This window comes from Erigeron canadensis, chromosome 6 (assembly GCF_010389155.1).
Source record: "Erigeron canadensis isolate Cc75 chromosome 6, C_canadensis_v1, whole genome shotgun sequence".
In the NCBI taxonomy this organism is placed as follows: Eukaryota; Viridiplantae; Streptophyta; class Magnoliopsida; order Asterales; family Asteraceae; genus Erigeron; species Erigeron canadensis.
Window position 1 is genome coordinate 337,628 of NC_057766.1, and position 17,954 is coordinate 355,581.

The window sequence follows — 17,954 nt, forward strand, 5'->3', positions numbered from 1 at the left end:
TCCATTCTTCTTCGGTGGGTCTTTTTCCACTTTTCACAGCCCATTCAACTTTAGATTTTTCAAAAAAAATCATCTCTTCTGGTATATTACTCACTTCTTGCTCATTTGCTAAAACACCAAACTTATTTGTTATGTTAATATTCTTTTCAGGAGATCCATTAATATTCTTGCCCACCTTATTTGTTTATGGTACTTTCCTGTAAACATCTTTGGGTTTTTTTTTTTTTATTATGAAATTTATCTCCAAAATGCTTCTGCTCCTGTCTACCATTTTGACCAAATCTTTTACTCTGAAACCAGTCATCATCAATTCTGGTATTCTCTTGTGCAACCAGTCATCATCAATTCTGGTATTCTCTTGTGCAGCAACCTTAACCTCAGCATTATTATTACCATCCTTATTTCTTACCACTTTGCTACATTTCTTCATACTATGTCCAAACACATTACAGTGTGTACAGACAATGGGCTTCCAAGCATACTCAACAAAAACAATTTTTGTTCCTTTTATATATTTAGAAGCATCTTTGTAAACAACTTCAATCTTATCTAACACACCTTTCCCTGCCTCTATTTCAATTAGAACCCTTGCAAATCCAACCCTTCCAATACCAGAATGACACATAGAAGCAGTCATCCTATCCATCATAATTGGTTTACCAAGCATGCTAGCCAGTGTACTAATTCCTCTCAAATTCCAAGCTTCCACCAAAGGAACATTACTCAGTTTGACCCAAATTGGCAACCTATTAGGTTCAGTTTTTTCAATATTCACATTAAGATTCCACTCTTGTACAAATAATGGTTTGCCATTTATCATCCATGGACTCTGCTCCACTACATAATTCATACCTTACATAATTCATACCTTCTCTATTTCTGAATTTGAAATAACAAATGTCATTGCTATCCTTCAATATTTCACCTAATCCAAATTTTCCCCACATCTTCTCAAATTGTACCTCATTTCACTTATACTCATATTACATCCCAAAAAGAAACCACAAGTTTCCATTTTTCACACCCTTCCAAAACCAATTCTTCTTCAAAGATCACAACTTCATCTCCTTTTTCATTAATCTCAGTTGGTACATAGAACAAATTCTTTTCAAGCTCACTCACATTATTTTTCACAATAGCAGCATATGGAGCTTTCACAGACTTGTTCTCACTTGGAAAATCACTAACATTTTCCTTAATAACAGTGCTAGGACTGCCATTATTGCTTACAACTGCCATTCTCTCCGTCCAAATCAATTTTCTCCTTCAGAATGCTGACGTCACCTTTCTTATTTTTGCTTTTTCCAGAATTAGAAGCTTTATTATGATTAGTATGCTTATTATTCAGCACATAATCTCCCAAATTAATAGGAGTTTTAGTATTTCTACCAGACGACCTTTTATTAGGCATTTTGCGAAAAATCCCAAATTCTAGGGTTTTGAATACACCGACAAATCACAAAAATAACCCAGTTGCGATGTGCAGAATGTAAAATAGAAAGGAAATAGAAGAAAATAAAGGAATTGGAGCTAAAATGACAGAAGAAATAAGGATTTTCATGGCGGAAATTAGTTACAATTCTTTTCTTTCCTTATTTAGTTATCCATTGAAACCTTGTCCCAGTAGTATGTTTAAACACCCCTACTTTGATGATTAAAGGAGCAGTGGCTATTTTATGTGCATAAAAATCGAAACTCTAAATGAAGTTGTGAACCTCGACGCAAACAATTACATGTCTATTTTTAGGTTCAATTAATTTAAGTGTAGCAAGCAAGCATTTGTTGTTGAAAAAAATATGTCAGAATACATTCCATTCGATATCCAAACTGAAATAATCAAAAGGCTTCCTGCCAAGTCGGCTGTTAAATCCAGACTTGTTTCGAAACGCTGGAATTCTTACATCGGCAGTTCCGCTCATCACCGCCAGCAACCACACCGTCTACTTGCTTGGTACAAAGGCTCACCAAGGTCTCGCCTAGTCTCACCAAACCGCTCTGTTACGTTTTTTGATGAAAAGTATTTTACGGTTTTTGATGATGACACTTTCTACCAGCAAGACTTTACTCCCAAGGCTCCTAGTCTCAATACGCTACTAACTAATTCCAGAGTAATTGATTGCTCTTTCGGGTTGACTTTGATCACCCTGACTACTTTGAGTAGAATTCAAAAGTCGTTATTCTTTGGAATCCGTTAATCAATAAATGTGTTCTGCTTCCTTTGCCTTATTCCCCTGATACAAAAGTTATAGGTTTTGGGGTCTGTCCTGTCACGTTTGACCCCACTGTTGTCAAAATTTCTAATGGAAATCTTGCGGATAGCCTACATTGGAAAGTTGATGTTTTTACATTGAGCTCGGGGACTTGGAAGACCCTCAAGTCGAGCAATCTGCCCCCTAAAACCGTTCATTTCTGTCGTTGGCATCGATGTTCTCAGGTAGTTATAGGCAAGTTTATTTATTGGGATTCCTATGAAACGAGGATTGTTGCTGACAACGCAAAACCTCATAAGGTTAATTTGCTTGTATCATTTGATATGGCCACCCATAAGTTTGAGGTGATAGACCTTCCAGAGAGTTTATCGCACCCCTTTCACATGAAGTTGTCTAAGATATGGGAGTCACTTGCTGTGGTTGAATACACAAAGGGCAGCATGACAGACGTTTGTTCTGTTTGGGTGATGGAAGATATTGTTACGAAATCGTTCACGAAGCTATACACCGTTAAAATAAAAGACCAAATTTGTTGTCGAAGAGGGTTCTATATTTTAGAAAGAATGGGGAACCTATAATGGAAACACACTATGACGGCGAAGATACTGCCATCCTTGAAGTTTATGAACCGTGCTCAGAACATATCAGTAAGCTTGGGATTAATGGACAAGATCGTTCTTTCTTTGTGAGCTCTTACATGGAAACTCTACTTCTGCTTGATCAAGATTGTCATATTGTTGCCGACAGTAATTGAGGTAGAGATATTTCTTTCATCCCTTACCAACAATGTCACACTGCTAATGATTCAGGCCCCTTTTTTTTTTTTTTTTGGGGGGGGGGTCGAGAATGTTCTATATGATGCATATCTTTGGTAAAAGTGAGCTTAGAATTGAAACCTACTTATTATGCAAGTCATGTGGTGTGTAATTGTTTGCGAGGTTCACAACTTCATTTAGAGTTTCCATTTTAATGCACATAAATTAGTCACTGCTACTTTAATCATCAAAGTAGAGTTGTTTAAATATACTTCTGCTTCTGGGTAGCTATGTTGTACGTGTAGTATGTATGCTGGCTTAATTTTTAGTTGGTGAATGGACCAAGATTTAGATTTTGTTATAGATTACTCTACAAATACCTCTACTTTAGTTTAGGCTATCGGATATGTAGGTTTACTTCTTTAGGCAGTAGTTATGTGGATTGCTGTCCAAGAGGCAAAGCATAATGTTTTGAACACTATGCTTTCTATTATAAATATATAGACAAGATTTACAGCAAGAATAAAGAATATATATTGGTTCCTGAATTGAACCGGAATTGTACTCATGATACATTGAGTCTAGCTCTAGCATGGCCTTGAGATACCTGGAACTGCTCGGTGATCCCCAAATGGGCCATCAGAAGCCAAACATGAGTCAGAAACTCTCCCCCTTTCCGAAGCTGCTGCGCATGGTGAAACCCTTTGCATTGAGTAGCAGCATAAGCTAAGATCTCGACCCAGACTTGACTCGTGATTTCCCACATATCTTTCTTTTCCATCTCTCTCAGAGTCACTGCAAGTCTGCAGCCGTCAAATAAAACTGATTTTGATCGATCCCCCTTTACATCACTGGGCTGCACTTCTGTACAATTTACTTCAAGCAACTTTCTACAAGCCACAGCCAGCCCATCAACAGGCTCTTTCTCTTTGAAAAAACGCGTGGCATCAGCACAAGTATCACGAAACCTGATCATGCCAATACCTTTCGGCAACATAGCAGGGTATGTCATGAGAAGATGCATCAGGTAGTCAGACATGTGCTTGCTTTCCACACGGCAGACGTTGTCACATTCTGCTTTTTCTTCATGATCCGAGAAATAACAAAGAGTGGTAGCAATATGCCATATAAGAATACTTTGATCAAACTCCACTTTAGTGATACTCCATAGAAGAGCATCACACTTGTTTGATCGGCCGAGAGAAAAGCTACCTTTGTGACTACATAATGATTTGGTATCAGGGCTGCTATTTATAAACTCCTTAAATTGCATGTAAATAAGATCTTTTATATCGTTAGAAACATTGATATACGTCTTGTAACGGTGCTTCACGCGGTACTGATCAATCCCAAAGAATTTCTGAGCTGATAAAAAGATAGGAGGCTTCTCCTCAAGGGCGACACTTAGTAGGTCTAGCTGCGCAATCGAATTGGACCATCTTAGTCTTGTAGGCTGCTTCAAGAATGGGAAGACGAGGATGTTGCGAGTGTAGTTGTGTTGGCTCAACCAGTGGTCGGCCCAATCAGAACGCATCATGGTAATAACTGCAAAAACTTCCATTAAAACCGCCGTTGCAATTAATAGGTAAGTAATTACTATGTCAATGACTCGGTAATCGTCCATATTACACAGAAAAATGAAGCCGGTGAGCACCATAATAATTAAGGAAACACTAGTGAGGCGAATTGCGAGCCCTACAAAGGTATACACGACATTAGCCTTCGTGTAAAACATGTCATATGCAAATCCAAGTTCAATCTCCATAGCAGTGAAAATTTCACTAGTTTTAAGACGTATGAAGTATAATTGGCTATTATCTCGATCTTCAAATGTGAGGATAAGATCAACAAACATCCGTTTGAATGTTTGAAATAGACCATAAGCTTCCGATATTCTCTGACTCTGACCTTCAGGGCAAGCATGTTTAATTTCCGGGGCCTCAGTGACCTGATCAACCTTCACAAAGAACCCCTGTGTTTTCTTCAATTCAAACTCCTCCATAAATTTGGGAAAATTGGGACCTGGATCGGGAGAACCAAGCATTGAGTCACGGAGACGCTCCGTGTTTGCTAACCGTAGAGCCTGAACACGTTCATAACACTTGATAAAACCGGCTACATAAGCTAGTAAGCTTAGTAGGGGGAGATGAGAACAACCCGGCCACGACAACAAGAGGATATAGAGAGCTAGTCCTGACTGAAAAACAAGTTCCACCATGTGCCTTAACCAAAGCTCATTATCTTCTAGAGAGTAGGCGGTAATGGTGTCTGGACCACCAAGGTGAAGAAGGAGAAACGGGGCCCAAAAAGACATGAGCTCGCTTGTGTTCAGTTTTTGAGATTGTGAAGTTGGTTTAGACTTGTTGCATACATCTAAGGCAGTTTGAGTAATGACACCAAGAGCAGCTGATGCAACCGCATTTGCTGTTAAGTAGGCACACCAGAGAGTGAGCCTGATTCGTGTTCTTGGATCATACTTGCGAAGATTGCCAAGTAGAAATAAGAGAACCTGAGAACAAATACTGATCAAAATCAATCCCTCTAATGCCCACTCGTTCCATGTCTTCTTAACATCATCTGGTATCATCTGAAACAACTTTCTGTGATCTCCACCAAAGGCAACCAAACCTATAGCTGAAATAACATTAAAGTTACAAGACAGTGAGCTCCAACGACTTGTGGACCAAGCGATTTGGGGACTCGTGAGCTTTTCTTTTTGTTTTTTATGCATAAGAATATATTTATATATCAAGAAAAATGCACAAAGTTACCTAATTTCTGGAAATTATAATTGAAAGGTGTCAAAAGAAGCCTGGGTACATAGAAATGGTATACAGAGAGGAATCCTTGTTCACCCTACTTGGGAAGAGTCGAGAATTTAGCCTGATGTATGCGGTCTCACCGGAATTCGCATGGAAGTTTTCGGACTCTTCTAAGAACTTTGGAATGCCTTACCGGCCGCTAAGCCTATGGACATCCTACGTGTAAGCTGGTTATTGCCGCATCTTAACCAAATGCCTTTAGCCTAGTGGTATCAAATAATAGGTAGTGCCAAGTAGAGACAATTGTTTATTTAGGTAAATGTAGATAATTGTCTTTTAAAAAACCTTGTAATTTGGCCTTGGTTAATGTCTATACAGAGCTTACTAAGAGGCATATTTCATAACATATCGTAAATGTTGATCCGTAATTAAAGAGGCATCCGTTTTAGTCTATCTTGTAAAAGTTAAGCTTTTATATACATGTGATCTTTTCCTAGCAAGATTCCAACCCGAGATAGTTACCACCAGGCCACCTTGAAGATTATGGCTAACTAATGATCATAAGTACCTTCCTAAATCCTAATGTTAATTTAACGAACACATGCTAATTACATAACTAGATACATTTATTTACATGTATATTAACACATTTTATGTCAAGAGTAAATGAGTAATAAATAAAGTACAAGTAGTATATCTAAAGCAAGAGCACACATTATGTAAAGTGGTTCATGAATTGATCAACTTACCAATGGAAGTCATTTTGATGAAAACTGATCGAGATGCTTAAATTTGATTCTTGCTCGTACGTAAGTAACAAAAAGAAGAGAATATTATAAGAAAAGAGAGTATAACAGAGACTTGGAATCTTTCAAGAAAGGTGTTCCAGTTGACTGTGGAATGAGTGTGGCTGTGGGTATGGGAGTGGGTGTGGTTGACTAGTAGAAGTGGACTCCTGACCTAACACTTTCCTGGGGATTCACAATATTTCACATGTAACATATATGACAATTATTATTTTTTATTTAAACTACGAGTACTATTATATTTATTCTTTTGTAACCTTGTTTAATTATATTTTTATTAATCAAATTCCGAAACTTTATATATCATGCACCATTTAACTTGACTTTTGAGTTTTTACTTACACTGAAATTACTATTATGTAGCATTAAACTGGAGTCTTAGATTTTGAATTTTTACCTATAATGAAATTACTATTACCTTTTACTTTTTAGAGTCATTAAATTCAACTTAATTTTTTTTGGCCATCATCACTTAGGTGGGGTGGTAGGCTTTAACTTTGACATCTTGAAGCTAGAAAAGAACATGATTTAACTCCTCACAATGGTGTATTTATGGGGTAGTTTATATATTTGTGTAGATGTAGGATTTGCTATTCAAAATCATTATAATAATGAAGATGATTAACCAACCTAAAATATCAACTTAATAATCAATTTAATAACATAGTAATGACATTTGACATAATCAAAAAAAGAGATTATGAGAGAGAATTAATGGAATACACTTGTCACATGATAAAAACTTTAGGCTGATTATTAGGTTGATCTTTTAGGTTGATATATCACTACTCATTATAATAAAGATAAAGATAGGCGAATAAATTTTTTTTGCTATTCTTTATTCATAATGCACAAATTAATTTTAAACTAAAACGAACCTGCAAATACGTAGTGATAAATGATTTATCAAAAATAAATACTGAATTCTAGTGTATAAAAAATTCGTAAACTTCATTTGTAGATGATCAAAAGGTGCTAGAGGCTGGCAACCGGTTTTGACGACCACCCTTCTAGATTGTCAAACACATGTGTGTATAGAAAACGTGTTTGTTTGATGGAATATTTATTATACACTACGCATTTGCATGTTCATTTTAGTTTAAAATTAATTTGTGCATTATGAATAAAGAATAGCAAAAAAATATTTATTCACGCCTATCATTATCTTTATTATAAATCATTTGTTCCTTATCTTTTTAAATTTTTTTTATAGATTTTTAAAATTTTTTATAGGTTTTTACCATTTTCTCTTTTTAGATTTATTTTCTATGAATTTTTTAATTTTCTCCTTTCGAAATTTTATCCTGGTACCGCCCCTGTAACCAACTATACCAATTTAGTTAGTTTGTATAACAACTTACTCGGATGTTCAATCAATATAAATACCTATGTTTTTTAGTCAAACAATGTAAAATATGTAGGGCTTAAATTGTTTAAACAAAATAGTACACAAATCCTTACATTGGTTGTACAAAAAGCATAGATACTTGTATTGATGAGAAATTGTTACAAATCGTCCATGTCGTATAGCCGATTGGCATTTTTATCCCTGTGTTTTTATTTTTTATTAGGTATCCATGAGCTATTCATTTTCATTGTAAATCGTCCCTGCCACCAACAGCCGTTAGTTTTATTCCGTCAAACCCCTCATATGCATATCACGTGAGGGCATAATCATCCATTTCATAATAACATGGACTATCACCAACTATTCTTTCACCTCAAACCCCTCATACCCCTCATATGTAATAAAAATCATACTTTAAAAAAAAAACCTTCTTCTTTCACCTCCACCCCTCCTTCCTTTCTTCAGCCACCAACTATCACCATTCACCAAACCTAACAAACATGATTTTTTTCTTCCTATCTTTCCAGATTTATAAAAATTCAAATCAAATATCTTCCCCAATAATCTATTTCACCAAAAACAAAGTGATACATATCCTTTAATATATACATCAAACATTATCATCATAAAACATCATCATCAAATTCTAATTCCAAATATGAAAAAACCACACAAATTCTTAATAGCTAAATCGATGTCCAAGATTTTTTCAAAAACTTGATTTTGAACTTCAACTTCGTCTTTCATAGTTTCAATTTATGTAAAACTTTCTTTTCTTTTTGTTCGACAGCAACAACAAAAAGAGATGATTATGCGCAGCTTTGGGAATTGGGATGTATAAACTAGTCATCGTATAATTTATCAACATTTTTCAAACAATAACACAAATGGGTATTTCGCAAATCGATACATATTATTAGTATTAGTATTATTATTAGTCAAAGTGATCGGATGAAATTGATGACATATGGTGATGAATCGCCCATCTTTACCTGCCAATCTTATCAGCCCAAAGTTTTTGAGAATTTAAATGAAGATTGCCTGATCTAGAGTTGTTATAAGTATAGATTAATTTGGGAGAGTGGCCAAAATTATTATTATTATTGTTATTATTATTATTAGATTGTTGTTGGTGTTTAATTATGTATAGGGGCGTACTATTGACACCAAAGAATTTGACTATTGACACCATACCTCAAAAGGGGCGAAATTCGCTCCTTCTGACTTGAAAATTCGCCCCTTCTGCCAGTGATGGTCAACCTTTATTCAACGTCATTAATTAATTTTGACTTTTACTTTGGGCAAAAGGGGCGAAATTCGCCCCTTTTGAGTATATATTTAAATTTCTAACCCATACATATTAGAGGTGCGCAAAAACAGATCCGAAAAACCAAAAACAGAAATAAAGAAAAAACCGAACCAAGAAACCGAAAACCAAATAAAGGATTGGTTTGGTTTTGGTCTTCTAGAAACCGAAAGGATCGGTTCGAGTTTCGGTTTCATATATAAAACCGAAAAGAACGAAAATCATATATGACTTAACTTATTATATATTTGTGTTCTAGTGTTAATATTTAGTACATGGTCTTATGGTTCATTCAAACATTAAAGAAGAAGATGTGGAAGTATCAATTTACTCACTCATGATATACCCATACGGAGCTTTAGCTTCGTACCCGAAGCAGAATACGAAGTCATCTTCGTACAGGTAAAAACACTTATACCCATAACGGAGCTCGATCTGCGCTTAACATGACTACCCCGAAGCCCCAAAGGTAACGAATACCCAGCTCCAAGGAGATATACAAGAAAGATCGGATAAAGATCTTTCCCATGATAATCTTATTAAACATATATCGAAGCTCCGATATACTCGGACACAATCTTATTAAACATATTTCGTAACAAGATTACCACAAATCTCCTCAAGAAGGAAACAAGATATTCACAAAGGAGGAAAAGATTTACCCTAATTCTCTTACAATCCTCTCCAAGTTATTTACCCTCTATATAAATAGAGGACGAAGCCTCACGGCAAAAATATAATCAACAATACATTCGATATACAAAACCCTACAAATCATTCATAGTTTATTCGACCTTCGTGTAAACCCTAAACAAAACCCACAAACCCTAAGTTGAACATAACGACTTAGGACCAATAAATCATAGGCGTAAAGCGGTCTCCGACCCTCTAACCGTAAGGGAATCGCCGATAAACACCAACAACGACACTCACACATCCGGTTGGACCATAGTGCGATTATTTGATCATTCACTCATTATGTTTGAAAACGAGAACATGATTATAATAATCTTATTCATGCAATCTTCTTTTACTGTTGTTAATATCTTTGAAAGTATATTCTGTTTGTTTAGATTAACGTAGCCATTATGGTTCTTTTATCATCAATACTTTTATTTATACTATCTCCGATTTGAAAAACCAAAAACTGAATTAACGGATTGGTTTGGTTTTGGTTTTCTAGAAACCAAATGGATCGTTCGGCTTCAATTTCATATATAAAAACCAATGGTAAAAACCGAATCGACTTAAGTAATACTATGTCCTTACGTGTTCTTATCCAGCCGGAGATAAACGTCTAGCAAACGCATGACCATACACATCATCTGTGTCATAATTATGTGTATGATATATCACATGTACTCTCCAATCATATGTCTTTGAATAATGACCATGCAACTTGAAAAGACAATTACATTTTTTCAATAAAACTTTTTTTGATGCTCGTCCTCCTCTTACGGTATACTCTACCACCATCACACATGAATAATACCATAGAAATATCATCGGCTGCTTTTTTGTTTGATCTACCCTTGACTAGGAAATAAAACAACATTTTATATAGTTATGAGTTATAACACTATTACACAAATGTAAATAGGACACCCTAAATAAAATCCGTTATTCTTATTGACTGAAACATATTAAGGCCACCTAAATAGAATCCCCCAAATGGAGCCCGCTATCCTTATTAATTAGGTCATATTAAGGCCACCTAAATAGAACACCCTAAATAAAACCTGTTTTTCTTATTAACCGGGACATATTAAAGGCACCTAAACAATAACCCTAAATAAAACCTGCTTTTTTCAACACCGGTCATATTAAAACCACTTTTAGGAATCCTAATGAAACCCCAAGTTAAATAGAATTTGATTTTTGTTGTAAGACCATGGCCAACGTCCCGCCCTATTTCTTCTTAAATTTTTTAAACATTGGTCTTTCCCTCCTTCAAATTAGATTTTCTCAAAATCAAAATCATACCCTTAAAAAAATCAAAATCATACAGACTAGCTATCTCTATCTTCCTTGACTCCTTTTAACCCCATTGAATTAAAATGTCTCGTTGAGCGTTCTCTCACAATCATGTATGTCTTTTTTATCTTTTTCAAATTAGCCTCCACTAATTATTAGGGCTGATATTGTCAGATAAAAGGGGCGAATCTGTGAATGTCTTACGTCCTTTCTGCCCTTACATTGTCAAATAAAAGTGGCATACAGGTAATAGGGGTATGAGAAAAATTGTTGAAATTGTGTGAACTTTCGTTGACCCGACTAACCATATGTCTTCGGATCTTTGAGCCTGTAGGGTCATACACAATTAAACATATATAATATTTAACCATAAAGCTACAGAATGATATTTGATCATTTACACATTTAATTAAATAGTTTTAACTAATTTATACGTTTATAAATTAACGCGAGTTAATTGAGGATAAACGGATAAAACGAAAACCGTTATTTATAGTAGTCGATTAAAGTTAGTTTTAATTGATTGATAAATAACTTATTAATTAAATGAGTTTAATTAATTAATTGAGTTAACAGGTTGGATAATTATTAAATGTCCATATTTAATTAATAGTTATAAGGAAAGTCCGGTCTGACCCAAATATCCACATGGGGCGGTTCTAGATCAATCCTAGAAGGGGGAGGATGAAATTTGCAAGGGATTTTTTGGATTTTTGGTTTCATAATTTGATTAGAATACTTCCCTATAAATACCTTATAAAATCCCTAATTAATTCATTTATTCATAAATCCCTAACACACACATAAAGGTGAAAATCTGATTTCTCCCTTTTGTGTGTGTCAAACAAAACATCCCAAAATAAGCAAAACCCCAAAAAAATTTTAGCTATAGGGGTTCGAATTCCACTAGGTGGAATTGTAAGGGTTTCGTTTGTTGCGGTCGTAAGCTACAAGGTGTCTAGCAAATCCTTCGTTAAGACATTATTCATGTATGCACTTACGGAGGGTTCTACACTTGGAATCTCGTTTCTGAAATCTTCCACATCATGAGGAATCTTGTCTACCTCAACGAGGCCGGTTTTGTATTTATTAAGTTACTTATATTGCATTGCATGGTGATCTTGGTCCGAAATGTTAAAACTATTAAATGTCTCTTAAAATATTACCACATGTTTTTAATAGTTTCTAATAGTTTATTAACACGTTTCCACTTAGCCGACCCCTTTTATGTTAGCCGGTTAATGAAATCACAACAAAAGTGTGGGGTCAGATGGGGCAAATTTCGCCCCTTTTGCTTATAAATTCCCCCTTTCTGCTCAAAATTTTGCCCATTCTGCTCCGACATATTGGGTTGAAGTGACGTAAAGTTGACAATATTAAAATAAAAAATGTCAGGTCAGATGGGGCGAAATTCGCCCTTTCTGCTCCTAAAATTCGCCCCTTCTGAGAGGTGTCAATAGACAAAAAAGGGTGCCAATAGGAAGCCCCATTTTTGAGGGTGGATGCAAATCTTGATTTGGATGGATCTACATACGGTGGTGGCTGAAAATAGAACAAGGAAGAGGTGGAGGAAGGTTTTTTTTTTGTGTAGGTGTGATTACATATAGTCCATGTGATTATTAAATGGAACATGATATGCATATGAGGGGTTTAACAGACTAAAAGTGACGGTTGTTAATGGCAGAGACGATTTGCAATGAAAATGAATAGCTGGGGATACCTAATGAGGAAAACAAAATACAAGGATGAAAATGCTAATTGATCAAACCACATGGACGATTTGTAACAATTTCTCTATATTGATTGAACGTCCGAGTAAGTCATTATACTATATAATCATTTTGACGTAGTTGGTTATGCTTCTTATGCTATTATCTCTAACAATAATAATAATAATAATAATAATAATAACTAGAAAATTTCGGATCCCGCGTTGCGGGGTTTTACTTGTCTTGTTGAAATGGTTACGTTATTATTCAACCGCTTAATTAAAAATAATTATGTCATGAATATGTTTGTTAAAAAGTGTGCAAGAAAAATATGTGCAAAAAAAAAAGATCAAAAAATAAACGGAATGCAATGTGATAAAATTTGAATAATGATGCGGGATATAACATCATCCAATCAAAGAGTTCCACATGATTGTATCGTGTAAGAATATTAATGCCCATGGTGAGTGTTCATAACCATGGGTTTAATATATATAGTAATAAGGACGAATAGAACAGTGTCAGCGCCCAATATATTTGTTAAGAACACAAAGCAAAAAAAACTGTGAAAAAAACCAATAAAAACCAAAAGAATAAAACTCGAACGGGATCCGATATAGCAAAATTCAAATAGTAATGCGGAATGAAATATAAACCAACGGAACAGTGTCATGTGGCGGTGACACTGTTCATAACCTTGAGGCTTAATGATATTTGTAATAATAATAATAATAATAATAATAATAATAATAATAATAATAAGTCTCCTTTCCTGCAAACTTCTCAACTCCATCTAAACTTACTTGCATATTTATAAAAATTGATAAAGTAGTTTCATAATTTCTTCATCTAAACCTTTGTCTAAGATTCAAACTAGGAGTGGTGGCTACTCAATTTTCCTAGTTCTGAACTTTCCATGATATTTTCCTAGATCAACGTATGAAAAGGAAAAGACGTGAGTGTGTGTGACTAAACTATACCTACACATAAACATATCAATTTCTTGGTAATTACTAATACACAAACCAAAATTGTCAAAAAAAAAACAGAAAGTTACATGTAACTTCATCACAGCAAACAAGGCATTCCTATAAAAACGGGTGGATGATCTCTCTTTCTTGATATCATAACTAAATAGCTACGTACAATGCATTAGCGCGAGTAAAAAAAGAGTGAAAGTTCATAACTTCATAATAATATATTCTAACCCCAAGCGTACTCCATAATCTCTACATTATAAAGCCTTTTATTCTCTCCAAAATTTTTTAACTTTTCAACAATGTACACCTATTAATGTATAATGTACAATATATCTATATACATTTCAACAACTCATTTTTCTCTCTCCTGCATAAATTATTTTATTCCATAAATTCATTCAAAATCTTTTATCTCAAAAACCGTACATCGATAAATTATATAAATAATATGGGTGTTCTTAAAATTTTATACGCTTTCATTAGAAATGTCATTCGATATACTTTCGATGAATTTTTAAATCCGAAAGCGGAGCCCGTACGGCTAAGGCATTTGACTATCACACTCAATGACATATCACCTCATATGACCTATCACCACAACCATCTTATCGCCGCAACGCGCGGATACTTTCTCTCGTCATCATTACCCATTCTCAAAAACCATCTTCCCTTTTTAATAATAATAACGATTAAAAAAAAAACTCAATCACAAGTTATTATTGCACACTATAAAAGGGAAATTAAAGATTGAGAAAGAAGGTAAAAAAGCCACTAGCGAGTGTACAAAAATCACACTCGAAGCATGGTTGTATACGTTCCACAAACTTGTTATATACACCAAACCTGTTAAGACATGAACCCGTTAAGATCGAACACAAAAACTACACGATTCTTTACAAGTTACATGATAAGACCCGAAACATGTTATTATACAATTCAATAAGTCTTATGTCTTAATGGGTTTTAACGGGTCAATTTGTGTCTTAACAGGTTGCCTAATGTATATTAATAATGCGTCTTCATGAGTCAATTTCTGTCTTAAAAGATTAATTCAAGGTTCTTCATGGATCTTGGTAGGTTATAACAGATCTCAACATGTCGATAAAACGTGTTAAGAAACCTTAAAGAAATGAATTTCAATCATGCAGTTTTTTCAAACAAACAAACAAAAAAAAACAACCCGAAACATGTTAAGGTCACGCATCAAGCGAGTTAACTTCGTATCATGTTGTGTAGTGTCAGTACTTGACCCAATATGAAACCTGACCTGGAAAAAACTGGGTTGGGGTCAAAGATTTTAAATGCACCAATCTGAATTTTAAGTTTGGGTCCGGATTTGGTCCTTGGGTTTTAAGGTGGGCCTGTCAACCCGATAAATATAAGTATTTCCAACCCGTTTAACTCACTTGACCTAAAATCAACCAATTTGACTTGCCAACCTATTAGACCCAAAAACAACCCATTAGACCCACTTGACTAAAATTCAACCTCAGACATGGGTAATGGAAGTTGGAGCCAGACCCGGGTCAACTCCATAGATAGCCCTGTGAAATGGATCCGATACTGGAGTGATGGAAGTTTGACCATTTGACTAACTAATTTGATTAGGCCCCATTCTTAGGGGAGTATCACTTCTATCTTTATAGAGTAGTGCTGAGTGCTGACGTGATGTTAACTATGGAAGGAAGGGATGAGCCTCATTGAGAGAGGCGTATGGAAACAAGAAAAGATCGAGTACAATGAACCGAAAATTAAGTTCGGCTAGAACTCTCTCACAAGAAAAACAATAATGATAAGATGAATTGAATCGTAATAACAAATGGTGAAATATACAACCCAATTTCCTTGAAGTTGAATGTGGTCGACCAAATGCTTTACAAGATTACACTTTTGTGTCAAAAAGAAAAATAATTATTAAAAATAATTAAAATTGTGTGACAAAAATTGAAAAACAAAATCTAAATATTTATTAAATATCTAAAAGTAAGTAAGTAATACCCAATGCCGTCTTCCAAGTATTTTGGGTTCCAATACCTTGACGGTGTATGGGGGAGGTTAAGATGTAGACAGTCTTACCCCTACCACGACGGTGTAGAGAGGCTGCTTACAAGTTCTATCTAAAAATCGAAAAGGACCTCCGGCTTTGCAAGGGATAAGGATAGAACCCATGACCTCTGTCTCCAGAGGCAAGGGTGTTAATCACTTGATCCAACCCTGTTTTATTAAATACTATATCAATTGTGAAAATTTTCCATTGTAAAAATCCTAAACGTGAACGGAAGAAGGATTGGTGCATTATACACTTTAACACCAAATATCACTTTATTAACTAAAATGAATGCAAAGTGTATTCATTTTAATACTTATAACAGAAATAGTATGATTTTGGTCAAATCAAAGATGATTCAGGTTATTAAATCTATCGCTATAATAGTATAATTAACTTACATTAAATTCATCGTTGGAAATATGATTATACATAATGGTAACCTTTAGCTTTATTATAAGTTGCTAAAAGTGCTATGACCTCGTTTACTATTGAAGAACCTAGGTTTAAACATAAAAAAATGTATTTCCACACAAAGTTATGTCAAGGCATAAACACTCATATACTACAAAAACTAAATATTACAAGAGATTTGTGACATTAGGTGGAGTTGTGATTTGGGTATGGCCACATTAAACCACCTATATCACATCTAAATCTATGATTTATAAATAGAGAAAGATAATTGTATCATTATTTTTTTTATTAATGTACTATAAAGTATAAGTTTTTCTGCATACAGTACAATTCAATGTTGTTTATGTGTGGTAGATGTATTAGTTGTGGTGGTATAATTATCACTTTCCATATAACTATGATAATCAATGATTGTGTTTTTTTTTGTTTTTTTTTTTTAGTTCTTTTTCGCTATATGGCACAGACATATTCTTAGTATTGAAATTATAGGTTTGATTCTTTAAGATTTGATATTTCTATTTTTTCCTAAAGTACAAAGCATGTGAAAGGTTTGAAATTTTGATCCTTTAGAATTTGACATGACTATTTTGCCTTTAAAGTACAAAGCATGAGAAACGTTTAATGATTTGCTCTCTAGAAATTAAAGATGACTATTTTTAAACCTCGATATAACCAAAAAGTGGATGTAAACAACCAATCATATCTTGTTATTTCACACATGCTAAAAGACGCCAATTGACGCGTGAATGCCAAATTGTTATGGTGAATTGTCAAACCATGAAATTATAACCTTTAATAAAAGTGAACGGAATGTAGAGTAAAATCAAACAACACCTTATATATTTTATTTGTGAATAATTAAACAAAGAAGCTTTTAAAAAAATGGTTTGTGTGTTGCTTTCTTTGAGGTCGAGAGTTTGAAACCCACTTCTCTGGTTCCCTTTCTTTTGGCTTCTTTTTTTTTTTTTTTTTAAATTACTTTTCCCCCTTCTTAACTTATAATTTCTTCCTCTCTTGTTTGTTTATCTTGTTTCATGCCTTTTTCAATTTTTTTTTGTGCTTCTTTTATAAGCCCCCGGGTTTTATATTTTATAAAAATTACATATAGTAATTTTTTGTATGTAACATTTTGTTTTTCCAACTTTTTGTATAGATTTGTTTTTGATATATTTTGTATATTGTAATATATAGTTTGTAATTTTTCTTTTATAACTTTTGTAGTATTTTTGATTTTTTACATCCATGTATATTTTTTTATGTTTTGTATTTTGTAAAATATATTTTGTGATTTTTTTCTTTTTTATTATAACTTTTATAATATTTTTATTTTTAAACATCTTTATTTTACATATATCTTTTTTAGAAAATTTATACTTTTTCTTTTAGTTTTTTCTTAGTTTCATCTTTTGGGTTTTCTTTAGGGCTAATTACTTAGAAAGTCATCTAACTTGTCCCTAATACCTTTTTTGGGGTCTGAACAAAAAAAAGTTCTATTGTGAGGAAAAAACCCGGCTAAAATTACTTTAATGGGATTATGACTTATTTAACCAGTTGTAGCTTTCCTTTTCTATAAATCATCTACCACATATATATAGATACAACCAACCAGTATATATATACCCAACACAAATAATAGAGTA

At 34.1% G+C, this 17,954-nt stretch overlaps 1 protein-coding gene and 1 long non-coding RNA gene across 2 annotated transcripts; one reads left to right on the plus strand and one right to left on the minus strand.

Annotated features, from left to right (window-relative positions):
* Positions 1-3,475: 3,475 nt before the first annotated feature.
* On the minus strand, positions 3,476-6,594 carry LOC122606023. Its single transcript, XM_043778993.1, has 2 exons — positions 6,477-6,594; positions 3,476-5,599 (listed from the first exon to the last, which is right to left on the minus strand). Exons 1-2 carry the CDS (start codon positions 6,487-6,489, stop codon positions 3,531-3,533), a joined length of 2,082 nt encoding a protein of 693 aa, XP_043634928.1. The 5' UTR covers positions 6,490-6,594; the 3' UTR covers positions 3,476-3,530.
* LOC122606024 lies at positions 5,588-6,133 on the plus strand. The gene is made up of 2 exons (XR_006324784.1): positions 5,588-5,667; positions 5,764-6,133. It is a non-coding gene; the product is annotated as an uncharacterized LOC122606024 (long non-coding RNA).
* Positions 6,595-17,954: the final 11,360 nt, after the last annotated feature.